The 23,860-nt window shown below is 43.8% G+C and overlaps 1 protein-coding gene across 1 annotated transcript; it reads left to right on the forward strand.

The window, feature by feature from the left end:
- The first annotated feature begins 6,815 nt into the window (after positions 1–6,815).
- On the forward strand, positions 6,816–11,547 carry LOC134286891 (uncharacterized). The gene is made up of 2 exons (XM_062848589.1): positions 6,816–11,424; positions 11,477–11,547. Exons 1-2 carry the CDS (start codon positions 6,816–6,818, stop codon positions 11,545–11,547), a joined length of 4,680 nt encoding a protein of 1,559 aa, XP_062704573.1.
- The last annotated feature ends 12,313 nt before the right edge of the window (positions 11,548–23,860 follow it).

Consider the following 23,860-nt stretch of genomic DNA (forward strand, 5'->3'; position numbering starts at 1 on the left):
GGATGCAGAATCTTACAATTTTTCAGTGCAACCTCTTTCTCTTCCCCCACCCTCTATGCAAACAGCTACTGCCATCAGCTTCGCCGGATCTATGGTGTTCGTTGTGGTAATTTAACATCAATTTTATACAGGCAGTATGTAAATTGATACGAACTTACTTGGATATTTTCTTATAATCTGTAGGGATATTTTACTACCTAATTCACTCAATTGATTAACGTTCTAAACTTTAAACCTTCTTTGCTCTTATACCAATATTTCCATTTCATTCCCATAACGATCCTACGATATCGTAATCTGTCAAAATATATGCTACTATTTTAGTTCTTCTCGGGACCCACTTTTCACTTCCTTTGCGAAGAAAGAATCCAACATTTTGTGAACTTGTCGGAAATAGAATTCAATCCCAGGTCCTCGGCGTGGTGAACACGTTTTTTAACCATTACCCTAGGTCCGATCCTTGGTTTGCTCCACAGATATCGATTCATACATATCTCCAGGGATTTATTTAGGAAATCAGTGATTCAGTGATTCCTCCAGAAATCTTCCGGGAGGTGTTCAGGAAATCTTGGTAAATTCCTACAGAAATTCTCCCAGAGATTCTTCGGAAATTTCCAGAAGACTTTTCTCGAAAATTTTCACAAGAATTTCTTTACAGATTCTTTTCACAACTTCTAGAGAATTCATTTATTTTGTTAAAAATTCCTTCAAGAATTCCTTGCAAATCTTGAAATTTCTCGAATAATTTTCAAAAAACCTTCTGTGTTTATTCAGAAATTGCTCCAGCGAAGGCTTCAGGAAGTTTCCCGAAGATTGTTTAGGAAGTTTGTCATAACAAACAGTCTAATGGCACCTTTACGTTTAGTTGCTAAAAACTGTTGTATGTATGCATGTATTTATCTATATATGTATCTATGTATGTATCTAAGTATGTATGTATGTATGTATGTATGTATGTATGTATGGATGTATGTATGTATGCATGTATGTCTGTCTGTATGTATGTATGTATGTATGTATGTATGTATGTATGTATGTATGTATGTATGTATGTATGTATGTATGTATGTATGTATGTATGTATGTATGTATGTATGTATGTATGTATGTATGTATGTATGTATGTATGTATGTATGTATATATGTATGTATGTATGTATATATGTTTTTTTTTTCCTCCCTACCACCCTCAGCAGAGAAAACCTATTGGAAAAACTCTGCTACTTGCCTCGATCCCCCTGGTACCACTGACGCGACTGCTTCAGGGGGGGCAATGCGCTCATGCGCTCTCCTTCTTCTGTGCTCATGCACATTTCTTCGCTTCTAAATTTGTTATTCTAATCATTTTAGTGTTCGTACCTAACCTATCGCCATTCAGCGACACAGTTGGTACAAACATACACCAAATTTGTTATTCTAGATGCTGCTAACTTGCTCCGAACAGTGCTCTTTCGGTGCTACTCGTGTGCCATTAGGCACTCCACTTTTTCGTCCAGCTTTTCGCACACGACTCGGATAGTCCCCGACGGTGGATCTACCCTATCCGACGAAGAGTTCCCCGACACTGAAACTTCTTCCGTTACCGATACTTCCCAGGCTGGTGCCAAGGTCGGTCCTGCGATTCCGGTTGGAGACTGGCTTCCGGTTCACAGGCGCCCCGACGACCAAGCTCCGGTGCTTTTTCGCGGATTACTCGGTCTAGTCCCCGGCGGTGGACGGACCTAGCCTACTCCGACAGAGAAAGACCCCGACGGTGGAAGTTCTCTCGACACCGATGTTTTCATTCCGACCAGTATGGTGCCAAAGTCGGCCCGGCGATTCCGGTTGGTGGAAGACTTCCGGTTCACCGGCGCTCTGACGACCAAAACCGATGCCACGTTACGGACGACTCAGTCATGTCCCCGGCGGTGGATCATGCCTACCCGGATCGCGGTCCTGCGCTCTCTGGTCTTCGCACCACTTCCTTTGCAGCGCGCACAGCATCCCCGTTACTGCTCTGTCGACAGCGTTCCACGTGTCTTCGTGGCGACACATCTCCTCGGCAATGTTGTCGACCGTCAGGCCGCTCATACCCCTGCGCATCTCCGAGAACCTAGGGCATTCGAAGACGACGTGCGCCGGTGTTTCCTCCACGTTCACACACTCCGGACACAGAGGGGAAGACGCGTGACCGAATCGAAACAGGTACTTCCGGAAACAGCCATGCCCGGACAGAAACTGCGTCAGATGGAAGTTCACCTCCCCATGCTTCCTGTTCACCCACGCCGACACATTTGGGATCAGACGATGGGTCCACCTTCCGTTCGCCGCATTGTCCCACTCTTGTTGCCACTTCACCAGCGAGTCCATTCTAGCAGCTGCTCTCGTATTCCTTGCGTTACTCCGCCGATAGCACTCGACGTCTTCCTCTAGGGTGATACAGATGGGCATCATCCCAGCGATAACGCATACAGCCTCCGACGAGATTGTTCTGTAGGCACTCGCGACTCTCATAGCCATGAGCCGGAACACACTGCCCAGCTTTCCACGGTTTCTCTTCGTTTTTAGCGCCGGAGCCCAGGCTGGCACTCCATACCTAAGTATTGAGGTTGCAACATTTGCCAAGAGGCGCCTCCTACTGCTTCTTGGACCGCCCGCGTTTGGCATAATCCTCGCTACTGTGTTAACCGCCTTCGCCGCCTTTTCGCAGGCGTAGTCAACGTGCGCGTTAAAGTTTAAGCGGTCGTCGACCATCACTCCCAGGTGCTTCAAAGCGCGCTGCGATGAAATTATCTCCTCTCCGATCGTGATCTCCAACCTTTGCACTGCTTTGCGGTTACTGACTACGAGCACTTCTGTCTTGTGATGGGCTATCTGCAGCTTCACTCCATTCATCCATCTTTCGACTGTGTCGATTGCCTCCGATACCAGCACTTCGACTTCATCGATTGATTCGCCAGATACCGCTAAGACAACGTCGTCTGCGAACCCCACGATAATGACACCTGCCGGAAGCTTCAGTGTTAACACACCGTTGTACATTGCGTTCCAGAGCGTTAGGCCAAGTATTGACCCCTGTGGAACACCTGCTGTCACTCTAAACGACCTCTGCCCTACGTTGGTTTCGTACACAAGGACTCTATTCTGGAAGTAGTTCTTTAGAATCCTACACAGATAGTCGGGGACCCGCATATTATACAGGGCTACGGCGATAGCTTCCCAACTGGCGCTGTTAAACGCGTTTTTAACGTCTATCGTTACCACGGCGCAGTAGCGATCTCCTCTCCGCTTTTGTAAGGATGCCCTTTCCGCCATCTCAACGACGGTCCGAATTGCGTCAACCGTTGATTTTCCCTTGCGGAAGCCGAACTGCATCGTGGACAGCCCTCTCACACTTTCGGTATACTCGGTCAGCCGGTTAAGGATAATCCTCTCCAGAAGTTTTCCGAGCGTATCCAACAGACAGATCGGCCTGTACGATGCTGGATCTCCCGGCTGCTTCCCTGGTTTTGGCAGCAGCACTAGTTTTTGGACCTTCCATATATCCGGAAAGATGCCTTCCTCCAGGCATTTCTGCAACACTGACCTGAACATATCAGGATACTCCAGGATCGCTGCTTTCAACGCCACGTTGGGGATTCCATCCGGACCGGGAGCCTTCTTCACCTTCAATGCTTTCGCCACGGCAACGAGCTCGTCGTTGGAGACCAGTCGGTTTACGTCAAATTCCGCATCGCCCTCGCTGTACGGCATAGGTGGCCACGTTGTTATATCGTGTTTTGGAAACAAGCCCTCCACGATACCCTTCAGTTTGTCTGGGCACATTTCGACTGGCGTCATTGGGCCCTTCAGCTTTGCCATTATGATGCGGTAGGCATTTCCCCAGGGGTTAGCGTCGGCTTCCTGGCATAGCTCCTTGTAACAGTTCGCCTTGCTCTGCTTGATAGCTCGTTTGAAGGCAGCTCTAGCTTCACGGAACGCAACCTTGCGCTCTTCTCTATCGGCTCCAGTTCTTGCCCTCTGAACTCGTCTCCTAGCTCGGAGGCAAGTCGCACGAAGGGTGCTGAGCGTCGCATTCCACCAATACGCTGGGCGTCTAGCGTTCCTAGGTTCAATCTTCCACGGCATTGCTGCATCACATGCCGTTGTTAGCGCTTCCGTCAACCATCCTGGGTCGAAGTTTGCCGCATCGCTGTTTGGCCGAAGTGCCTCAATAAATGTCTCCTTGTCGAAGTCCTTCGTCTTCCACTTCCGCTCATAAATCCTAGTTCTCTGGATGGACGTAGGAGCTCTCTGGCCTATCTTGTATAGGATCGCCTGGTGGTCGCTGTGGGAGTACTCCTCACTCACCCTCCAGTCCATGTCTTCCATCAACGATGGACTACAGAATGTAATGTCGATGATGGATTCACGACCGTCTTTGCGGAAAGTGCTGACTGTTCCTACATTGCACAGCTTTACGTCCAGCTTCGCCAGAGCTTCAAGTAGGCTATATCTTCTTGCATTGGTTTGCCGGCTGCCCCACTCAACGGCCCAGGCGTTGAAATCGCCGCCGATGACTACTGGCCTACGTCCTACCAGCGTGTCAGTGAGTGCATCCAACATCCGGTTGTATTGCTCCTCGGTCCATCTTGGAGGCGCATAGCAGCTACATACGAAGACACCGTTAACTTTGGCGATCACGAAACCTTCGTAAGAGTTTTCCACCACTTCCTCTATAGGAAATCTGCCCATAACTTGTATAGCTGCCAATCCTGCTATATCCGCTACCCAATTGCCGTTCTCAGGAGGAACCCGATACGGCTCTGCGATGATCGCAACATCACACTTCGTCTCTGCTGTCGACTGCCATGGTGCCATGCTATATTAAGATTCTGGAGGGTAAAAAATCTTTCATCGGGGAAAATTAAAATAAATTCGATTTTAGTAGTTTACCACTTTTCTCATATAATATGGTATTACGGAAAGCTGATGAACCTAAACTCCGCTAGAAAAAGCCCCTTTCGAATTAAATTTGAAACCATTTAGAGAGAAACGAATGCAAAAGTCTTTACAACGAGTTCAAATTAGTTTGGCGTTCGTTTCATGTGTCCAGCCCACTACAGTCTGCCGAAAGTCATAAATCACAAAAGTCTACATTCCTTCCATTTGTCCGGCACATAGATATTTGTAATGGAGGTAAACAAATTCTTCCCATTAGTGCAACTCATACATTTGAGGAAGCACCATACACCTGTGGCTCGTACCATTTGTAGTACATACTCTTCATGTGCTATTTTGCCTGAAATCGTGGGTATTAGTTGCACATACTTTGCATGTCAGACCACATCCACATTTGGATATTTGCCAATAATTATGAGTCGACTATACTACGTATAGTCGTATATATACTTATTTGTAAAAGTTCTGCCTCTGATCTGTTGAGGACTTTTGTCCATACAAAATCTTAACATTTTCAAAGGCATATTTCCTTGTTACTTATAAAACGATACCTTTAGGGTTAAGTGAGCTGTTGAGTCTCAAATAACAAAAACTTGACACAAAATACAAACGATTGGTGCTGTTATATAATGTTAATGCATTCATAAATGATTATTCAACATTTGGTTTAAAATAAGGTACATCGGAGCAAGTTAAAACGGGTAAGGTAACAAGAAACAGCAGGTTAACGCGTTATTATCTAGTCATGATAAGCAATTTGAATGTCATAACATTTTTTAATCAAACAATCATTTGGTCAAAGATAATTACCTATACAAATTGTATTAAAATCTTTTTCAAAACCTCACAAGTTTTTATTAAGAATTTACCTTACCGAAGGCAATGCATGCCTAATATATGTCAATGTGAATGACTTATAGTGTTGCGAAACTGGCAACCCAGTCAGGGCGAAATCGGAATGAGCGAATCCTTGACAGATCCGAAGAATGACATCAGGAACGTCAGGTGGAGATTTAGGCAAACAGTACCTAGATGAATCGATGCGATGACGTGGTGATTTCTAGTGCTTCGTACAGAATTTATATTCGATGAAAATTGCTGAATTTGTATTTGATATTTGCTGATAATTTTGATATGTGCTCTGGAATAGTGGCAGGTGTGCTTGACACAGGTGTTAGTTAGGTGCATAGATAGAATTAAGATAGATTTCTTGAATTTCAGGTCAATAGCTACCACATATCACCTTCTGAAATCTAACCTACAACTTTGGGTACATAGGAGTGTTTTTTGAGAATTTATAGTTGTCCAGCCAATTCTATAAGTAAGAATTATACCCCTTCCGTCCTAAATTCTTTTGCAATAGTTAACTCAATTATTCATCCATAGTTCGTATAGGCGAAGACAGCGACATTGTTGGGAATACGGTTTGATTTTGATGTACGCACTGAAATTGTAAGTGAGCACTTTACCCATAGTTTAAACCCCACTCATTAATAAAATTTATGTTTTAGCTTGTAGCTAATGCTAACGAGATTCAGCGTCCCATCTCAATATTTCCCAACAATTCCTACAAGAATTTCATCATGAGCCGAGCGGGCGATCATTCAGCCAGAGGCGATGTTGATGAAACCACCAGCCACGTAGAAAGCCTGGGATCAGCCTCAACCACCGCTAGCCGTCGAGCCAGGCTGCAGATGCAGTTACAGCGGCTCGAGGAGGAGCAAGCCATCCAGAAAAAGAAGGCCGCACTAGAAATAGAAGCGGAGTTTACTAGGAAGAAGTATGAGGCCTTGGAGGCATCCATAGCAGATGATTCTGTGAGCGTGCGGAGCCGAATCAGCAAAGGGAAGTCTGATAAACAGGCACGTGATTGGGTAGAAAAACTTAACGTTCCGATGGGGGACGGCAATCAAGTTGCCGCCGACGACGACAGAGAGCTAGAAGGCGCGGTCGGTGGGGTGATGAAGAAAACGGACCCCGAGAAGGATCAAGTGAAGTTCAACCCCACATTTCCAGCTGCAGCGAAGCCAGTGGACGTCGGCAGATCGACAGGAATCGATCACCCAGGAAAGGGCAAACCATCAAAATCCGATGAAGTAGAGTATCTACAACAAATGCTCGAGCAGTACAAGACGCTGTACTTAGCAGAAAAGCAGAAAAACCAGCAGCAGCCATCGATGCCGGATATTTGTGGCAGCAAAGGAGCATACCCGAAAATGAAGGCCGTCGAGAATGCGGATGAGCGTCCTGCATCATCAACCCCGAAGCCGACTGGGGAAAGGCAGGATGACACCGAGAAGCTACACAAGCTGATGTCGCATTCAGCAACTGACGGATCGGGGGAAGATGTCCAAGCCGGCCAAAGGCCAACTACAGATGGCGTATTTGGGTTACGCCAAGGCATCTTTCGGAGAAGCAACGTTCCAGCCGTTGGTAACGCGTCATTTGCCACCGGAATCCAGCGACCAAGAAGCCCAAATGACACGGTACCTGATGGGGCACCTATTGGGAGTGTTGACCATCCAGCCGTTCTTCAGATGCGGCCTGAACCCGCCATATTCCCAGTAGCAGTCGGTCCCACGCCTCAACAGCTTGCCGCTCGTCAAATTCTTCCCCGAGATCTACCAAGCTTCTCCGGAAACCCCGCGGATTGGCCTGTATTCATCAGCCAATACACGTATACGACCGAAGCGTGCGGCTATAGTGACGGCGAGAATATGATTCGCTTGCAGCGCTGCCTGAAGGGTGCAGCCTGGGAGGCTACAAGAAGCCGCCTGATTCTCCCCGCATCTGTACCCCACGTCATTGAGTCGCTTCGTATGCGCTATGGGCGGTCCGAGCTGCTGATTGAGTCGCTGATTGAGAGGGTCAGGAGCACACCAAGTCCCAAAGCGGACAAGCTGGACACCATCATCGAGTTCGGTACGAAAATTCAAACCTTGTGTGATCATATCACAGCGGCGAACCTTTTGGATCACCTCGGCAACCCGACCTTACTGAAGGATCTGGTTGAAAAGCTGCCGGCGGAGTATAAAATGAGATGGGCGACGTACCGGAAGAATCGACCGCTGGTGAATCTGCAAACGTTCGGCGAGTATATGGAGGAAGTCGTCGCCGATGCATGCAGCGTATCGTCATACGGAGGAAGTGAGAGCGAAAGGTTCGCAAAGCGTGAAAAGGGAAGGACACCCGACCGAACTCTTCTTCATTCCGATGCCGGGGGAAACAGTAACACGTTAGCGAAAAGTTACAGCAACCGGCCCATAGATTCCAGCAACAGCTTCGAGTGTGCGATTTGCAAGAAGATCGGACATCGTGTGAGGGATTGTACGACATTCAAGGCACTAGCAATCGACGAACGTTGGAAGAGGGTTCAAAGTTTCGGATTATGCCGAACTTGCTTGTACAACCATGCCAGACGATCGTGTCGTGTCACCAATAGATGTGGGGTGAACGGTTGCCTAACTCGTCACCATCCCCTCCTACATTCCACCCCAAAAGATACAACGACTTCCAACGTACCGGCACCACTGGACCATCACTTCCATAACCGACACCTTCCATCCTTGTTGTTCCGTATAATTCCTGTCGTTTTGTACAGCGGAGCGAACAAAGTAGCTACGTACGCATTTCTGGATGAAGGGTCCAATATTTCGATGATCGAACGGCAGTTAGCAGCGACGCTGAAGGTGACTGGCTACCGGCATCCGTTGTGCCTTAAATGGACTGGTAACGTGACGAGGGAAGAGAATGATTCGCAGCGGATTACGATAGAGATTTCGGGCACCAATCAACGAGCACCGAGGTATATTATGACCGATGTTGGAACCGTGGACTCCCTCGACTTGCCCAGGCAAAGTTTGCCGATCGAGAAGCTAGCCGAGAGGTTCGGGAATCTGCGAGGTCTGCCCATTCAGGGGTATCACAGTGTTACACCTCAGTTGCTAATTGGAGTTGACAACCTTAAACTGGCAGTCCCACTCAAGGTAAGAGAAGGCAACGTGGGCGGCCCAGTTGCCGTGAAAACAAGGCTTGGATGGTGCGTATACGGAGGTCATCCGGACGAAGGACAGCTGTCCGTCAACTACCACGTCTGCGAGTGTTCAGATGGCTATTCCCTTGACAAAACATTAAAAGCGTATTTTTCACTTGAAGAAGCTGGAATACAACCGACCGGCGCCGGAGTAACTGCGGAAGATGAGCGCGCCTTACGGATCCTCGAACAAACTACCCACTATTCCAATAATCGATACGAATCGGGTCTGTTATGGAAATACGACGATTTTGAATTTCCTGACAGCTACCCTATGGCTGTCAAGCGGTTCGAATGTCTGGAGCGCAGGTTGGCCAAAGATCCAATACTCAACGAAAATGTTCGGAAGCAGATCTACGAGTACGAACAAAAAGGCTACGCTCATCGCGCGTCACCCCAGGAGCTGAACAACGTTGACCTTCGTCGCGTGTGGTATTTGCCACTTGGAGCCGTAACCAACCCTAGAAAACCCGGAAAGGTGCGGCTCATCTGGGACGCCTCTGCAAAGGTTGATGGTGTTTCTTTGAACAGTATGCTACTGAAAGGGCCCGATCAGATGACACTTCTCCCTGCGGTACTTTTCCGTTTCCGGCAGTATCCAGTCGCCGTAAGCGCCGACATCAAGGAAATGTTCCATCAGGTACGAATTCGGCCAGAAGATCGACATTCTCAACGGTTTGTGTATCGAGCCGACCCAACGGCGCCGCTGGAAACGTACCTGATGGATGTGGCCACTTTCGGATCAACTTGCTCCCCCGCTACAGCGCAATTCGTGAAGAATACGAATGCCAACCGATTCACACAGGAATATCCCAGGGCAGTTGAAGGAATCATCCACAACCACTACGTGGATGACTACCTTGACAGCTTTGCTACTACTGAAGAAGCTGCTCAAGTCGCGTCACGGGTAAAAGAGATCCATCAACATGGTGGATTCGAGATCAGAAATTGGTGCAGTAACCAACGAGTCGTCTTGGAACAACTTGGAGAGGTCAAGAAACAAACCGTCATCGATCTTACCTCCGGTACCGATAAACAGTCGGAACGGGTCCTTGGAATTATGTGGGATACACAAGATGACGAATTCCGATTCAGCACTTCTTTGCCCGACGATATAACCCACCTGCGAATGCTTGACACCAAACCGACTAAACGGCAACTGGCGCGGTGCGTCATGTCGTTTTTCGATCCTCAAGGGTTTTTGGCGCCATACCTGATATTCGGGAAAGTTCTGCTACAAGACACCTGGCGCGAAGGAATTGGTTGGGATGAGCAGATTTGCGATGGAACGTTCGAGCGATGGAAGCACTGGCTAGAGATGCTGGACATAATCAACCAAGTGAACATACCGAGATGCTACTTCTCCATGGGTGATCTTACAACTCTGGACATCCACACGTTCGTGGACGCAAGCGAAATAGCGTATTCGTGTGTTTCGTATTTCCGGATAGCGAATCCCTACGGACCAGCAGAGGTGGCATTCGTAGCAGCGAAGACCAAGGTAGCTCCCGTCAAACCAACAACCATTCCCCGTCTGGAACTCATGGCTTGCGTACTCGGAGTACGGCTAGCCAAATTCGTGGTCGATGGACATTCTCTTCCAGTTCGGAAACAATTCTTCTGGAGTGACTCCGAGGTCGCAATGAGTTGGATTAACGCGGATCCCCGGAAGTATCGTCCTTTTGTTGCTTTCCGAGTGGGCGAAATTTTGGAAAAATCTAACCGCGAGGAATGGCGCTGGGTGTCATCCAAGCTAAACCCGGCCGACGAAGCAACCAAGTGGGGATCAGGACCGTACTTCGACAAGAATAGTATTTGGTACAGCGGACCTGAATTTCTTCGTCACTCTGAACTCCAATGGCCACCGAGGAAAACCTACGATAAGGTGACGGACGATATACGCGTCTGCTATGCTCATCGCAATCTAGAAATACCAGAGCAATTGCTGGACGTCGAAAGGTTCTCTTCATGGAAAAGGATGTTGCGTGTGATGGCCTATGTTTGCCGATTCGTGAACAATTGTCGAACGTCAAATACTGGTCAAGAGCGGAAAATCGATCACCTGACGCAGTTGGAGTTGCAGAAAGCTGAGGAATGCTTATTTCGAGCTGTGCAATGGGATTCGTACGCGGACGAACTAGTTATTCTGACCAAGAACCAACGCCTACCAGTGCAGAAGCGCCAACCATTGGAAAAGACAAGCGCTCTCTACAAAATATCGCCGATACTAGACACAGAGGGAGTTTTGCGGATGGACAGCAGGATTAGTGCAGCTCAACGTATCCCTGCTGAAATGAAATTCCCTGTCATCTTGCCGAAGCGACATCGCTTGACCATGTTGCTTCTGAAGGATCTTCATTGCAAGTTGTTGCACGCCAACAATGAAGCTGTCGTCAATGAAGCACGGCAACGCTATTACATAGCGCATCTACGGACACAAGTACGACGAGTGTCGAAGGAATGTCAGATGTGTAAGATACGCAATGCGCAGCCATCAATACCGCGAATGGCTCCCCTTCCAAGTGCTAGGCTATCCTCTTACGTTCGTCCTTTCACTTACTGTGGTCTCGACTACTTTGGACCCCTGTTGGTGAAGGTCAACAGAAGTCATGTCAAGCGTTGGGTGGCTATATTCACATGCCTGACAATACGGGCCGTTCATGTGGAAGTTATCCACACGCTTTCAACCGAATCATGTATCAAAGGGGTACGCAGGTTCATCTCTCGCCGGGGAAGTCCCGCCGAAATCTACAGCGACAACGCTACTTGTTTCCATGGCGCCGACCGTCTTCTGAGGGAGCAGATCAACAAAGGACTTGCTGCGGAATTCACCAGCACCCAAACCTCATGGAAGTTTATTCCCCCAGGCACTCCACACATGGGGGGAGCCTGGGAGAGGCTGGTGAGATCGATTAAGGTGGCTCTGGCCACACTCCAAGACGGTAGCCAGAAATTGGACGACGAGTCTTTACTGACTTTTTTGGCGGAAGCAGAAGGTATCGTCAACTACAGACCACTCACATACCTGCCTCTGGACTCGATCGAGCAAGAGGCCTTAACCCCGAATCATTTTTTGTTGGGCAGTTCTTCGGGGGTTCGTTTACCAATTGTGCAGACAGACAACGAAGTATCTCTTTTGAAAGGTTCGTGGACAGCCATTCAGAAATATCTGGACATCTTTTGGAGACGCTGGACTAGGGAATATCTCCCAACTCTAACAAAACGCACGAAATGGTTTGGCGATGTGAAACCTGTCCAACCCGGGGACCTGGTCCTGATAATTGATGACACCAAGCGCAACGGATGGATACGTGGACGGGTACTAGAGGTATTAACAGCCAAGGATGGACGAGTACGCCAAGCTATTGTGCAGACTGCTGGAAGTGCACCTGCTAGGAAACCCATTTCAAAATTGGCGGTTCTGGAGGTATTCAAGGATGCTGGAACCAAGGACATCATAGGTTCCACCAGGGGGGAGGATGTTGCGAAACTGGCAACCCAGTCAGGGCGAAATCGGAATGAGCGAATCCTTGACAGATCCGAAGAATGACATCAGGAACGTCAGGTGGAGATTTAGGCAAACAGTACCTAGATGAATCGATGCGATGACGTGGTGATTTCTAGTGCTTCGTACAGAATTTATATTCGATGAAAATTGCTGAATTTGTATTTGATATTTGCTGATAATTTTGATATGTGCTCTGGAATAGTGGCAGGTGTGCTTGACACAGGTGTTAGTTAGGTGCATAGATAGAATTAAGATAGATTTCTTGAATTTCAGGTCAATAGCTACCACATATCACCTTCTGAAATCTAACCTACAACTTTGGGTACATAGGAGTGTTTTTTGAGAATTTATAGTTGTCCAGCCAATTCTATAAGTAAGAATTATACCCCTTCCGTCCTAAATTCTTTTGCAATAGTTAACTCAATTATTCATCCATAGTTCGTATAGGCGAAGACAGCGACATTGTTGGGAATACGGTTTGATTTTGATGTACGCACTGAAATTGTAAGTGAGCACTTTACCCATAGTTTAAACCCCACTCATTAATAAAATTTATGTTTTAGCTTGTAGCTAATGCTAACGAGATTCAGCGTCCCATCTCAATATTTCCCAACATATAGCATAAGGCTAAAATATATTGGAAACATATCAATTTGCAAGTAATCTGATGTATTTCAATAATAGTAGTCTCGTGCAATGATTATTTTCTATGTTTGTCTGGGTTATCTGTAGTTTTATTTTATAAGACACTTTGATCTTGATAAAAACTTCATGCGTTTTAATGGTTTCAATGTTATGACTGCATAAAATAAAGTTTCTTTTTCCCAAGTAAAATCCCTTCATTTTTGTAAAGTGAGTTTGACAACGGATTCAGTATGGGGAGAAATGTCACTTGTCCTTGCAGAGCGTGACAAAAACGAAATAAAAAGGAATAGTGATTAAAACGACTAGTCATAAAACTGAAAAACCACTGAACAGTACTTACAAAGTGGAAACTATCTATTAGAGTTGAATTAAAAAGTCACCCGTACACTCGATACCTTCCAACCATCTTCTATGTGTTATAACTATTTAGCAATCAAAATCTATCTAATGATTCTAAAATGAAGCATAAAATAACTAATAATAATTCCTAAAAAGTTGTATTAAAATCTCAAATTGCATCAATCTTGCCTCACTTTACAGTTTACACATCACTGTTTGATTTTTTTTAAATATTTTATGACATTTCCAGAACATTGATGTCTTCCTAATATGTTTGTACATCTTATATTTTTATTTTATCTGTAAATTTAGATAAATTTGTTCTTAGCATAAACCACAATGAACATATCTAACACGAACATATCTAAAACTAAGTAAAAAAAACAGAGTTTATGACTGTTCCTTTTAATTGCACTACGATTTTGCATTCTTTGACAGATACGTATTTCGACCTCAACTGTTAGGTCATCTTCAGTGTCTCGTACTCAATCCGATATTCTTTTTACGTAATGTATTCCGCTTAAATGCCCAGGTTCATCATCATCATATCTAAAACTGTTTCAATTGATTTCACAATAAAAGAATTGATTAAATATGCTTACCTTAAAGTACGTGTATCAAGGGCGTCTACCGAAAGAGTAATTAATAGCTATTCTTTAAGGGCTGATTTCTTCACCTCGAATTAACCAGTAAATCAGGCTTAACCATACAGTTAAACCTGGTTTAACGCCTAAGCCACGATGAAGAAATCGTCCCTATGTGTCCAACATGCGAACAAAAATATTCATAGAATAAATTATCACTTGTTAATAAAACATCGAGCCCTACAAAATCAGAGAACAATATACATAAAAGTTCTAATTATATTCGAAGCACTAGCAGTATTTCTGGTAAACTAGCCTTTGAACACTTAATTTACAGTTAACATGAATATTAAAAAATACGCGTGATTAAGTCACCACACTTGTTTAATGGTTTCGCAATCGTGTATCGTTACATGGTTTGGCATGCAAAGTATGTGCAACTAATACCCGCCATTTCAGGCAAATTAGCACATGAAGAATATGTGCTGTGAATGGTACGAGTGTATGGTGTATGGTGCTTTCTCAAATGTATGAGTCACACTAATGGGAAGTATTTGTTTACCTCCATTACAAATATCTATGTGCCAGACAAATGGAAGGAATGTAGACTTTTGTGATTAATGACTTTCGGCAGACTGTAGTGGGCTGGACACATGAAAAGAAAGCCAAACAAATTTGAACTCGTTGTAAAGACTTTTGCATTCGTTTCTCTCTAAATGGTTTCAAATTTATTATTCGAAAGGGGCTTTTTCTAGCGGAGTTTAAGTTTATCAGATTTCCGTAATACCATATTATAGGAGAAAAGTGGTAAACTACTAAAATCGAATTTATTTTTATTTTCCCCGATGAAAGATTTTTTAACCTCCAGAATCTTAATATATACAGCTAAGGCCAACTTATAACGAAAAAATATTTGAGGTTCATGAAAGTGCGATAATAATCCTGTTTCAACACACCGTGCGCCACAACAGTTGCTGTGCGATGTCGCAATGATTCAGGTTAATTTGCGTTATCTGCATCATTGTTGGCCTGCCTTCGCCTTTTTGTAGGCCGGGCATTTATAGCCTCCCGTCCGGTGGCCATTTCCTTCCTCCGGCTTGCACAGCATGCACTTGGGTTGCTTCGTGCAGTCTCGAGCAACGTGTCCGTTTTCGCCGCAGTTCCAGCACCGTATGTAGTATGTATGTATGTATGTATGTATGTATGCATGTATGTATGTATGTATGTATGTATGTATTTATGTATGTATGTATGTATGTATGTATGTATGTATGCATGTATGTGTATGTATGCATGTATGTATGTATGTAAGTATGTATGTATGTATGTATGTATGTATGTATGTATGTATGTATGTATGTATGTATGTATGTATGTATGTATGTACACTCCCGTTCAAAAGTTTGGGGTCACCCCCTCAAAAACATGTCATTTTTTTAGGCCCATGTCTCCGCATATTTGCGTCCGATTTCAAAACCCTAGGTTTCATTCAAAAGATAATAAGTCAAAGAAACTTTGAACATGATTTAAAAGAAACTTTTTCAAAAAATTTTGTATATAAACTTAACCCAAAGTTGCCAAATTTTCTAAAAAATGAATATAAACTTACGGCACTGTCGCTGGAAGTTGGGTCGACCAAATTTTAAGATGAGAGCGGTAATATGACCCATTTTCTATTAGCTTTCAACTGCTTTTTACAGAACTTAGTTAAAAAATCTAGAAATCGATCGATCAAAAGTTTGGGGTCACCCCTCAATATGATGTATCGGCCAAAAGTTTGGGGTCACTTTCGTAAAACATGGAAAAGTGATTTGGTGATATCTTCGTCATCTATAGTTCAATTTTAATTATTTTTGGCTCATTTCAAAGATAATTAACTAAATTTACGTTTGATGTCTTCAACTTAACGTATTTAACGATTTTTGTATATAAAAATGTTATGCAAAGTTAGCACATTTTACCACGCTTCAAAAAATGAGGCAACTTTACGTTAAGTTTTAGTATGTAAATTTCAACAAATATGTGTGGTTCAATGTCTATGCAGTAAGTATCATTCATTTTGTTTCAAATAAGCCAAGAAGAATTAAAATTGAATGATCAGCTGGTTACCTGCTGGTGGTGACAAATAGCTCAACTTTTCAGCGCAAAACGACATTCGGTTCTTCATGTTTGAGCTCTTGAAAATTCGAGGTGTGGCTTCGTCATATCTTCACCTTAAAGTGCATAAGCATGCGTATGTCTTCACGCCGAGGTATGGAATATGGATGTTTTCTTAAAATTGAAACCTAGATTCCTGTCAAAAATATACCTAAAATATATCTAAAAATTCGTCATGGAGTATCTGCAGGAATGCACTTTATATGCACTTTCCGATTACAATTCTTCCATGAATTCCGAAACGAAGCCCAAACCCGCCGGTATGTCCAGAGTCCAAAAATATTTAAGATTTTGACAACAAAAATAATACTTGAATCTTGTTATAGGAGTCATTTCATACTACGGGAATCGAACCCGCCGTCTCCGGATTGGCGATCTATAGCCTTAACTACTAGGCTAACTGGAGACCCCATTCATAAGTTATAGTCTTCCAAAGTTGAGAAATAAGGAAAAAAAATCACATAATTGTAGAAAAAAAAAGATGATCTGCGAGTTTATGAAAAACAATCTTAAAAAAAAAGTATGCAAACAACTAAAAATGATGATGAAAAATTGAGGAAGTTATGACAATTGAAGTGAGAGTATCTTTTCATTACTTGAAAAATTCGTTTGCGCCTCCTTCAAATTTCAACTTGTTGTGGCCCGAACTCGAAGGTTTTGTTTTTTTATGTGGTTTAAATCTGGAAAAGCATACAACATTTTTTTTTAAATAAAGCGCTCCGTGATGTAGAATGAATGCTTGCACTTATTCGTACTTAAATATTTTGTTTTTTTTTCAAGTGTGCTCAACATTTGCTAAACATGCAAAGGAATATCAGGAGATCATATCGAAGCCATCCGAAACGTTCCACTAGCGGCTATGGTCACAGACTATCATATCCAAAAAATGTGCTACCGTAAATATCCTTTAAAACCACGTATGTGTGTATATATTTAGATTCAAGAAGCACTTTGTGTGCACCGCATCCACTCGTCATGCTGTTTATTTTTTGTACCCTAAAGACGTTCGACTATCGAGCATGAAAACTGCTCTGCTGCATCAGAATCAGCTCGTGTTGAAGTGAAATGTTGCACAGAAACCGTATACTACAGTTGGAGAATATCTACCACACCGCTTGCACGCGTCTCGGTAACTCACTACTACTGTCGGTTACTTCAGTGGCTCGTGGCCCGCTCCACATGATGATGATATGAAATCAGATTTGCTGCTAGATTATGAGCGGAATTTATACGAGCAATAATCCACATTTATTTTCCACTATATGTGCATAGAGAATATTTCGTTTCCCGTGCGCATTTTGGCTTGACGACGATGTGTGTATGCTCCACTGCAGCAGGGAATGAGCTCTCTACTCAGATCTAGATCTGCCCGTTATATGCAGAAGTAAGCGTACTTTGGCTGACTGTGATGGGGAAATGTGGTCGATTTATTCAGGTTTCTAGAGTAAATTGGATGGAAAAGTTAGTCTGCATAGGATCGGTCTTGAAGTTTCAGTGCAGGGCGCACGATAATCAACGGAATGAGTGGGTTATGCCTATTGCAAATTAAATACCGATAATTGAAATGTACTAACATGCCAAAATCAGGCAATTGTAGTTTAGTGTGTTGAATGGGTTATCATTGGTTTGTAATATCATAACATGTACACAATTTGCTATGTGGGATTGTTTTGATGTTCATTTCAGTAACAGCTGATTTATTTGTGCATCATGCCAACGTTTTCATCGAAATACTCCTTCCACCTTTCGGTTAGTCTACGACCGTTCTTAGATAAAGACAGGCAAAGGCTGTACAGACCGAACATAACTTCTGTACATAACTGAATTCTACAAATTTCAACTCGCGATTCAAAACATCATTGTCTGCATTGGCCTTCTGGTTGAATTTTTGTATTTTCTGGAAAAGGATAATGAAATCTAAATTTAGTTTAGAATATTATCAGTTTGTGCCTTTCCTTTTGGCAAATTCATTACCTTATAGCCCTTGTGACCTACCGCTGGTACAAAAGAGTACATCATTGCGCAAACATATATTCTGCATTGTCAACCTCGCTTCGAGTAGCTCCTCCCACAGTGAAAAGTTTCGAATTCAAATCATTAGACCATTCCCACCCATCGAAACCGGGAATACCACGCTCGTTGAAGCAGCCCTCTCCAAGCGCAGTTGTAAGCATATGCGAATCCGCCCTGACTGAAAGTGCGCGCCTGTCATACCATAAATAAAACATGTGATACATCCCAGTTAACAAGATTCATGAGCATGCACTGTGCCGGCTCTATCTGGCAGGCAGGCAGGCAGTGCGGGCATTCAATCCAGTAAGGGGGCCAAAATGGAGGCAATAAATATCCGTTCGTTTTGCTTTCGTCGTGTTGTAGGTACCTAGTTGTTGCGGACCGGATAAGGTACTGAAGGTACAGGTCGATGATCACCTCAAGACGTTCCGTTCCTTCAGAGACGTTCGTGCGATGCGGGATGGACGGCCGTGAAGGAATGTTTCCTGCAGGGGAGCACATAGAACAAACCCTCGGTACACATTCAGCTACTAAATTGGATTGTGAGAGACAGATAAACTATTGGCGGGAGTCAGAACTTGCAGTGATAGGAAGGGAGAGGGGGTGCCACTGTACGGGGAGGTTGGAGTGAAATGAGTTTTGATTCGGAATAGTTTCATGTGAACCTTGTAATGATCACCGTGCTTTCACGTTCCTACTCTGTCCTGTCCATGGTAGAATGATGAGCACGGTGATGTTTAGCTGTTGTTTATGTTAATTGCTATTTCGCTGATATCCAAATTTCAGATTTCAAGTCCGTTTGAGATATGGGCTCAGAAGAAAGCCATTGTCAGCTGATTACGAGGGGGAGAGCAACTGATGAAAAATTGCAAGTGTCGGGACTAGGAATCGAACCGATGTGGCCATACAAATTATGTATTGGTCGTCACTTTCTGCAATGAATTTTGTCCTCAGTGGAGCCACTTTCGTATTTGCTGAAACGAGTACACAATACACATTTTGGTAGTCCATCAGTGGAAGGTGTCCACACTGTATGCAGATTCATTGGTATTCACAAATAAGTATAGTTTGCAGTTGCAAGTCATGGTATTGATCTGTGAAATTTTAATGGGGCAAACATCTTCAAATAAGCGGGTCCGACCTCTTCATATGTGATGTAGATCGTCGTTCAATTTGCGCTCAATATTACGATATTACGCTAGAATAGTGTAGGAAAGAGGGGTTAACTGTAAACCCCTCAAGAACTACTATAGTTCCTTTCACTAGAAAGAACAAATTGAGTCTTATTAGATGTCAAATATTTTGGCGTTACTTTGGACAAGAGACTGAACTGGAATTCTCATCTGAAGAAGGTTACTAAGGGTATGCATGTTCTTTGGGTCTGCAGTAAAGCTTCAGAGGCACCTGGGGACTTCGACCAAATCGGGTATCTGGATTTATTCAGCGATAGTCCGGCTGAAAATAACATATGCTTCACTTGTCTGATGGCCCAAAACAAATGAGATAACCGTTCAAAATAAATTAAGGCTTGCTTGCATATCAATAAAAGGTGCAATGAAAAGTACACCATCAGTTGCTTTAGATGTCCTTCTCAATATACTACCATTGCATCAATTTGTGCAAATCCAAGCGGCAAAAGTGCCCTGCAATTTATTCATTTCAACAAAACAATGGACGGGGACCTTGTGGGATATCTGAAGATCATTAGGGACTTCGATCTGAACTCAAGTATAAAAACGGTGGAAAATTTAATGATTACAAAGACCAACGATGATGTTCCCTTTAAAGTGGTGAAACCAAGCCACTATGTTTGGGATTCTGGTGGGTTCTGGCTGGAATTGTAGGCCCTGGCATCAATAAAGCTATACCAATGGGATGCAGTCCCACTTTATTTCAAGCAGAAATTCAAGCAATTCTGGAATGTGCCTTAAGGCGAAACTGGAAGCATTTCCTCACTTTTTGGTTTTTGATTTTTTATTAAGTAACGAAGCAATATTTTCAAAATCGGTTTTCGTATACATGTAGAAGATGGATCAAGGTATCTTCTGATTTTTTTTTCGTAGTGGAAAATGTTTTTCGTTTTTGCAGAAACCATTTTTGATCAAAATTTAACAAAAAAATGGTTTTGAGAAAATGGAAAACTTTTTCAACACGAAAAAAATTCCGAAGATACTTTGATCCATACTCTACATGTAGACGAAAACCGATTTTAAAAATATTGCTTCGTTATTTTTTAAAAAAATCAAAAACTGAAAAAATGAGGAAATGCTTCCAGTTTCGCCTTAAGAGAAACTGCAGGTATGCCAAAAGCTGTATCTTCTTTGATACTCAAGCTTCTCTAAATGCGCTAAAGTCATTCCCGTGCCAATCTAAGCTTTAGGAATGAGTTTATATTATATTGGGAATTGTCCAGATCTATCAACTGGTCGCAGTGACTTAGATACCCAACAAGGAATAATATTGGGAATTGTGGAATTCAAGAAAATAAATATGCCGACAATTTTGCAGGACAGGGTGCAGCATCGTGTTTCGTTTGCCCTGAACTAATCTGTGGAGCACCGGAGTGTACTCTTAGAATTAAACTTAAGGGGAAATGTCTACGGTTGAATCTAATTGGAATGCCACGGATACCTCTACAAGCTAAATGATTTATAAAACCCAATGCAGCAAAAGCCAAGGCCATATTGAATCTGAATAAAAAAGATCTCAGGGTAATAACCGGTCGGTTGACTGGGCACTGCCCAAATAGATAACACATGAATAAAATTAGAGCCCTTGGAGAATTGGCAATGCAATTCGAACAGGGTAATTGGCTTCATAAAACGAGTTGCGTCTAGTTGGGATCGAATGCTACATCAACCAATGTCCATCACATCTCAATTGTGACAGTATATTTGATGAGCACTAAGCAAACACGGGTCATGCCACAATAATCCTACATAATGTAAGTAGTGATAAGGGGAAAAATAGATCATCGTTCGCTTCCGCATCCTATTGTATTCCTTCTCTTCAGACTTTTTACAAAATAGTCTTTACGTACATCACAAAAAGGCTCAGTAGACCCAACCAAGGACCCAACGGATCGAAAAGTTCCATCAGACACAACAGCACCTGTTTTTTAGTAGGTCGTTACTCACTCTTAATCTGATTATCAATTTCAGGTTCCATTTCAGATGATACTTTGTAGACATCGTCATTTGTTAGCTGCAGGAGGCCGAGTACCCGCTGGTAGTTACTTGTTTGTCCGCAGTGAATCTTTTGATTTCTCCAGATTTAACTTAACCCAACAGATATCGCTAGGCTGCAAAGCGGTGAGTCGATAAGGAGAGCGTCCAACATAGCTCTGATCCTTACAAGTTCCTACCTCATGTTTCCATGGGTCAAGCGTCAAGCGATGACAAAGGCCGCCAGCTAAGAGTTGTGTGCTTACTAAGCACTGCTTAGCTGGTAGTGCAGCCTGGGCACTGTTGTCCTTCTGATTTCAGCTAGATTGAGGACTGGATGTATGGCGACTTAATAAAGGTTTCCAAAAAGGGTGACCTGACTGTATGCGATAATTGGCAGGGCATCATGTTACTGTGTATCGTTCTCAAAGTCCTCTGCAAAGTGATCCTGAACCGGATACAGCAGAAGATTGACACAACTCTCCAACGGCAACAAGTAAGATTCCGTGCCGGACGATCCTGTGTGGACCATATAGTCTAGTCACGTCCTGTATCATCCTGGAGCAAATCAATGAATTCCAAGATTCTCTCTACCTGGTGTTCATTGATTACGAAAAAGTTTTCGACCGTCTCTTTCACGGAAACATGTGGGAAGCCCTCAGGCGCAAGGATCTCCCTGATAAAATCATCGGCCTCATTGAAGCACAGTGCAGGCCATTATCGTGCAGAGTACTGCACAACGGTGTTTAGTCCGATTCGATCTGGGTCGTTGCTGAAAAGGCAAGGATGTATACTATCACCGCTACTGTTTCTCATCGTAATCGACGAGATTCCCATGGGTGCGATTGACCGTGAATCAAATCGTGGATACCTGTGGCAACCCATTACCATGGAGCACCTAAATGACTTCGAACTGGCTGATGACGTTGCTCTTCTAGCTCAACGGCGCTCTGATATGCAGAGCAAGGTCGATGATCTTGCCAATCGCTCCTCAGCGGCAGGTCTTACCATCAACATTAACAAGACCAAATCGTTCGATATAAACACGATCAACCCTTCCAGCTTTACGGTAGCTGGGCAATCAGTAGAGAATATTTAAAGCTTCCAATATCTTGGTAGCCAAATGGCGCCCGATGGCGGCACCAGGATCGACATAGGTGCAAGGATCAAGAAGGTGAAGGCTGGTTTTGCGGGTTCAAGAAATGTATGGAGAACCAGTCAGATCAGTCATCGCACCAAAATCCGAATTTTTAACTCAAACGTGTAATCTGTGCTGCCGCACGTCAGTGACATCTGGTGTGTATCAGTGGAGAACACTCAACAGCTGAAGGACTTCATCAATAGATGCCTGCGGTATATAATTCGTGCATGGTAGCCTCACAATTGGATCTCCAACGTGGAGCTCCATCGTCGATGTCCTCAGATGCCGATAGCAACAGAAATTCGAGAGCGAAAGTGGAGGTGGGTCAGCCACACTCTTCATAGAAATTGGAATGAAATCTGCAAGCAAGCGTTAGATTGGAACCCAATAGGAAATTCAATTAGAGGCAGGGCCTTATGCTCGTAGCGACACAGCCTTAACAAAGAAACAGTAGAAGTCGACAGAAATTTAACTTGACCACATGTCAAGGCGATGGCGGGCAATCATCTGAACGGTTAGCATGAATGCCTTCAGATTTTATTCACTTTACCTTATCGTGCATCATTATGCATTCAAAGAGCTTTTAAGGGCGTCCCGTGGGTGTTCCTGAGGGATTCAGAGGAGTATTTCAGAGCGTTACATGTGGTTTAAGGAGTGATACAAAGGGTTTCAAGGGGTTTCAGAGGTGTTCCAGGAGTATTCCATCTGATTAAGGGGATCCCATGAGTATTCCAGAGTGTTCCAAGTGCTTCCAAAAGCGTATGGGGTTTCAGGTGCGGTCTAGAGGTTTTCAATGGGATCAGGTCCATTCAGGGAGTCCCAGAGGTGTTTCATGGGGTTTCAGGAACTTTGCATTATGTTTCAGATACGTTCCAAGGCGATCTCGAAAGGGTTTAAGGGGCAGTCCAGGGATGTTTCGCGAAGTTTTAGGTGGTTTCAGGGTCCCTGAAACTTCGAAACAGCTTGGGCTCCTACTAAACATTCGGTGAAACTTCCTAGAAATCCCTCTGAATCTCTTTGCACAGTGTTGCAGAATTCATCTTATTTTTGTGAACATTAGTCTTTAAAACTATTTCAATCAATCAATGATAGGTTTACGTTGAGTTATACGTCATCAATCAGAATCAAAGCTTGAACCATTCAACACTTGGCAAAAATGTTCAACATTAGGATGAGCTAGCTTAAGGAAGCGTTCAACATTTGGGTTCCAGACATTCGATACAAATGTTCTATTTTCTCTTAGAGACGAGCTTGGTGGTCTAGTGGCTACCGCTTCTGATTCATATGCAGAAGGTCCTGAGCAGGGATGGCAAAAATACTTTTTTCTCTTTTCCGTTCATCGATACTGGCAGTAAA

The sequence above is a fragment of the Aedes albopictus genome, chromosome 2 (genome assembly GCF_035046485.1).
Source record: "Aedes albopictus strain Foshan chromosome 2, AalbF5, whole genome shotgun sequence".
Lineage (NCBI taxonomy): Eukaryota > Metazoa > Arthropoda > Insecta > Diptera > Culicidae > Aedes > Aedes albopictus.

What these genes read in the sequence shown, in the direction of transcription:
- LOC134286891 (XM_062848589.1), top strand. Translation starts at nt 6,816, where the DNA reads ATGGGGGACGGCAATCAAGTTGCCGCCGACGACGACAGAGAGCTAGAA. An exon ending in GTCGAAGGAATGTCAGATGT is followed by an intron (nt 11,425 to 11,476) that starts GTAAGATACGCA and finishes TCCCCTTCCAAG; the next exon opens with TGCTAGGCTATCCTCTTACG.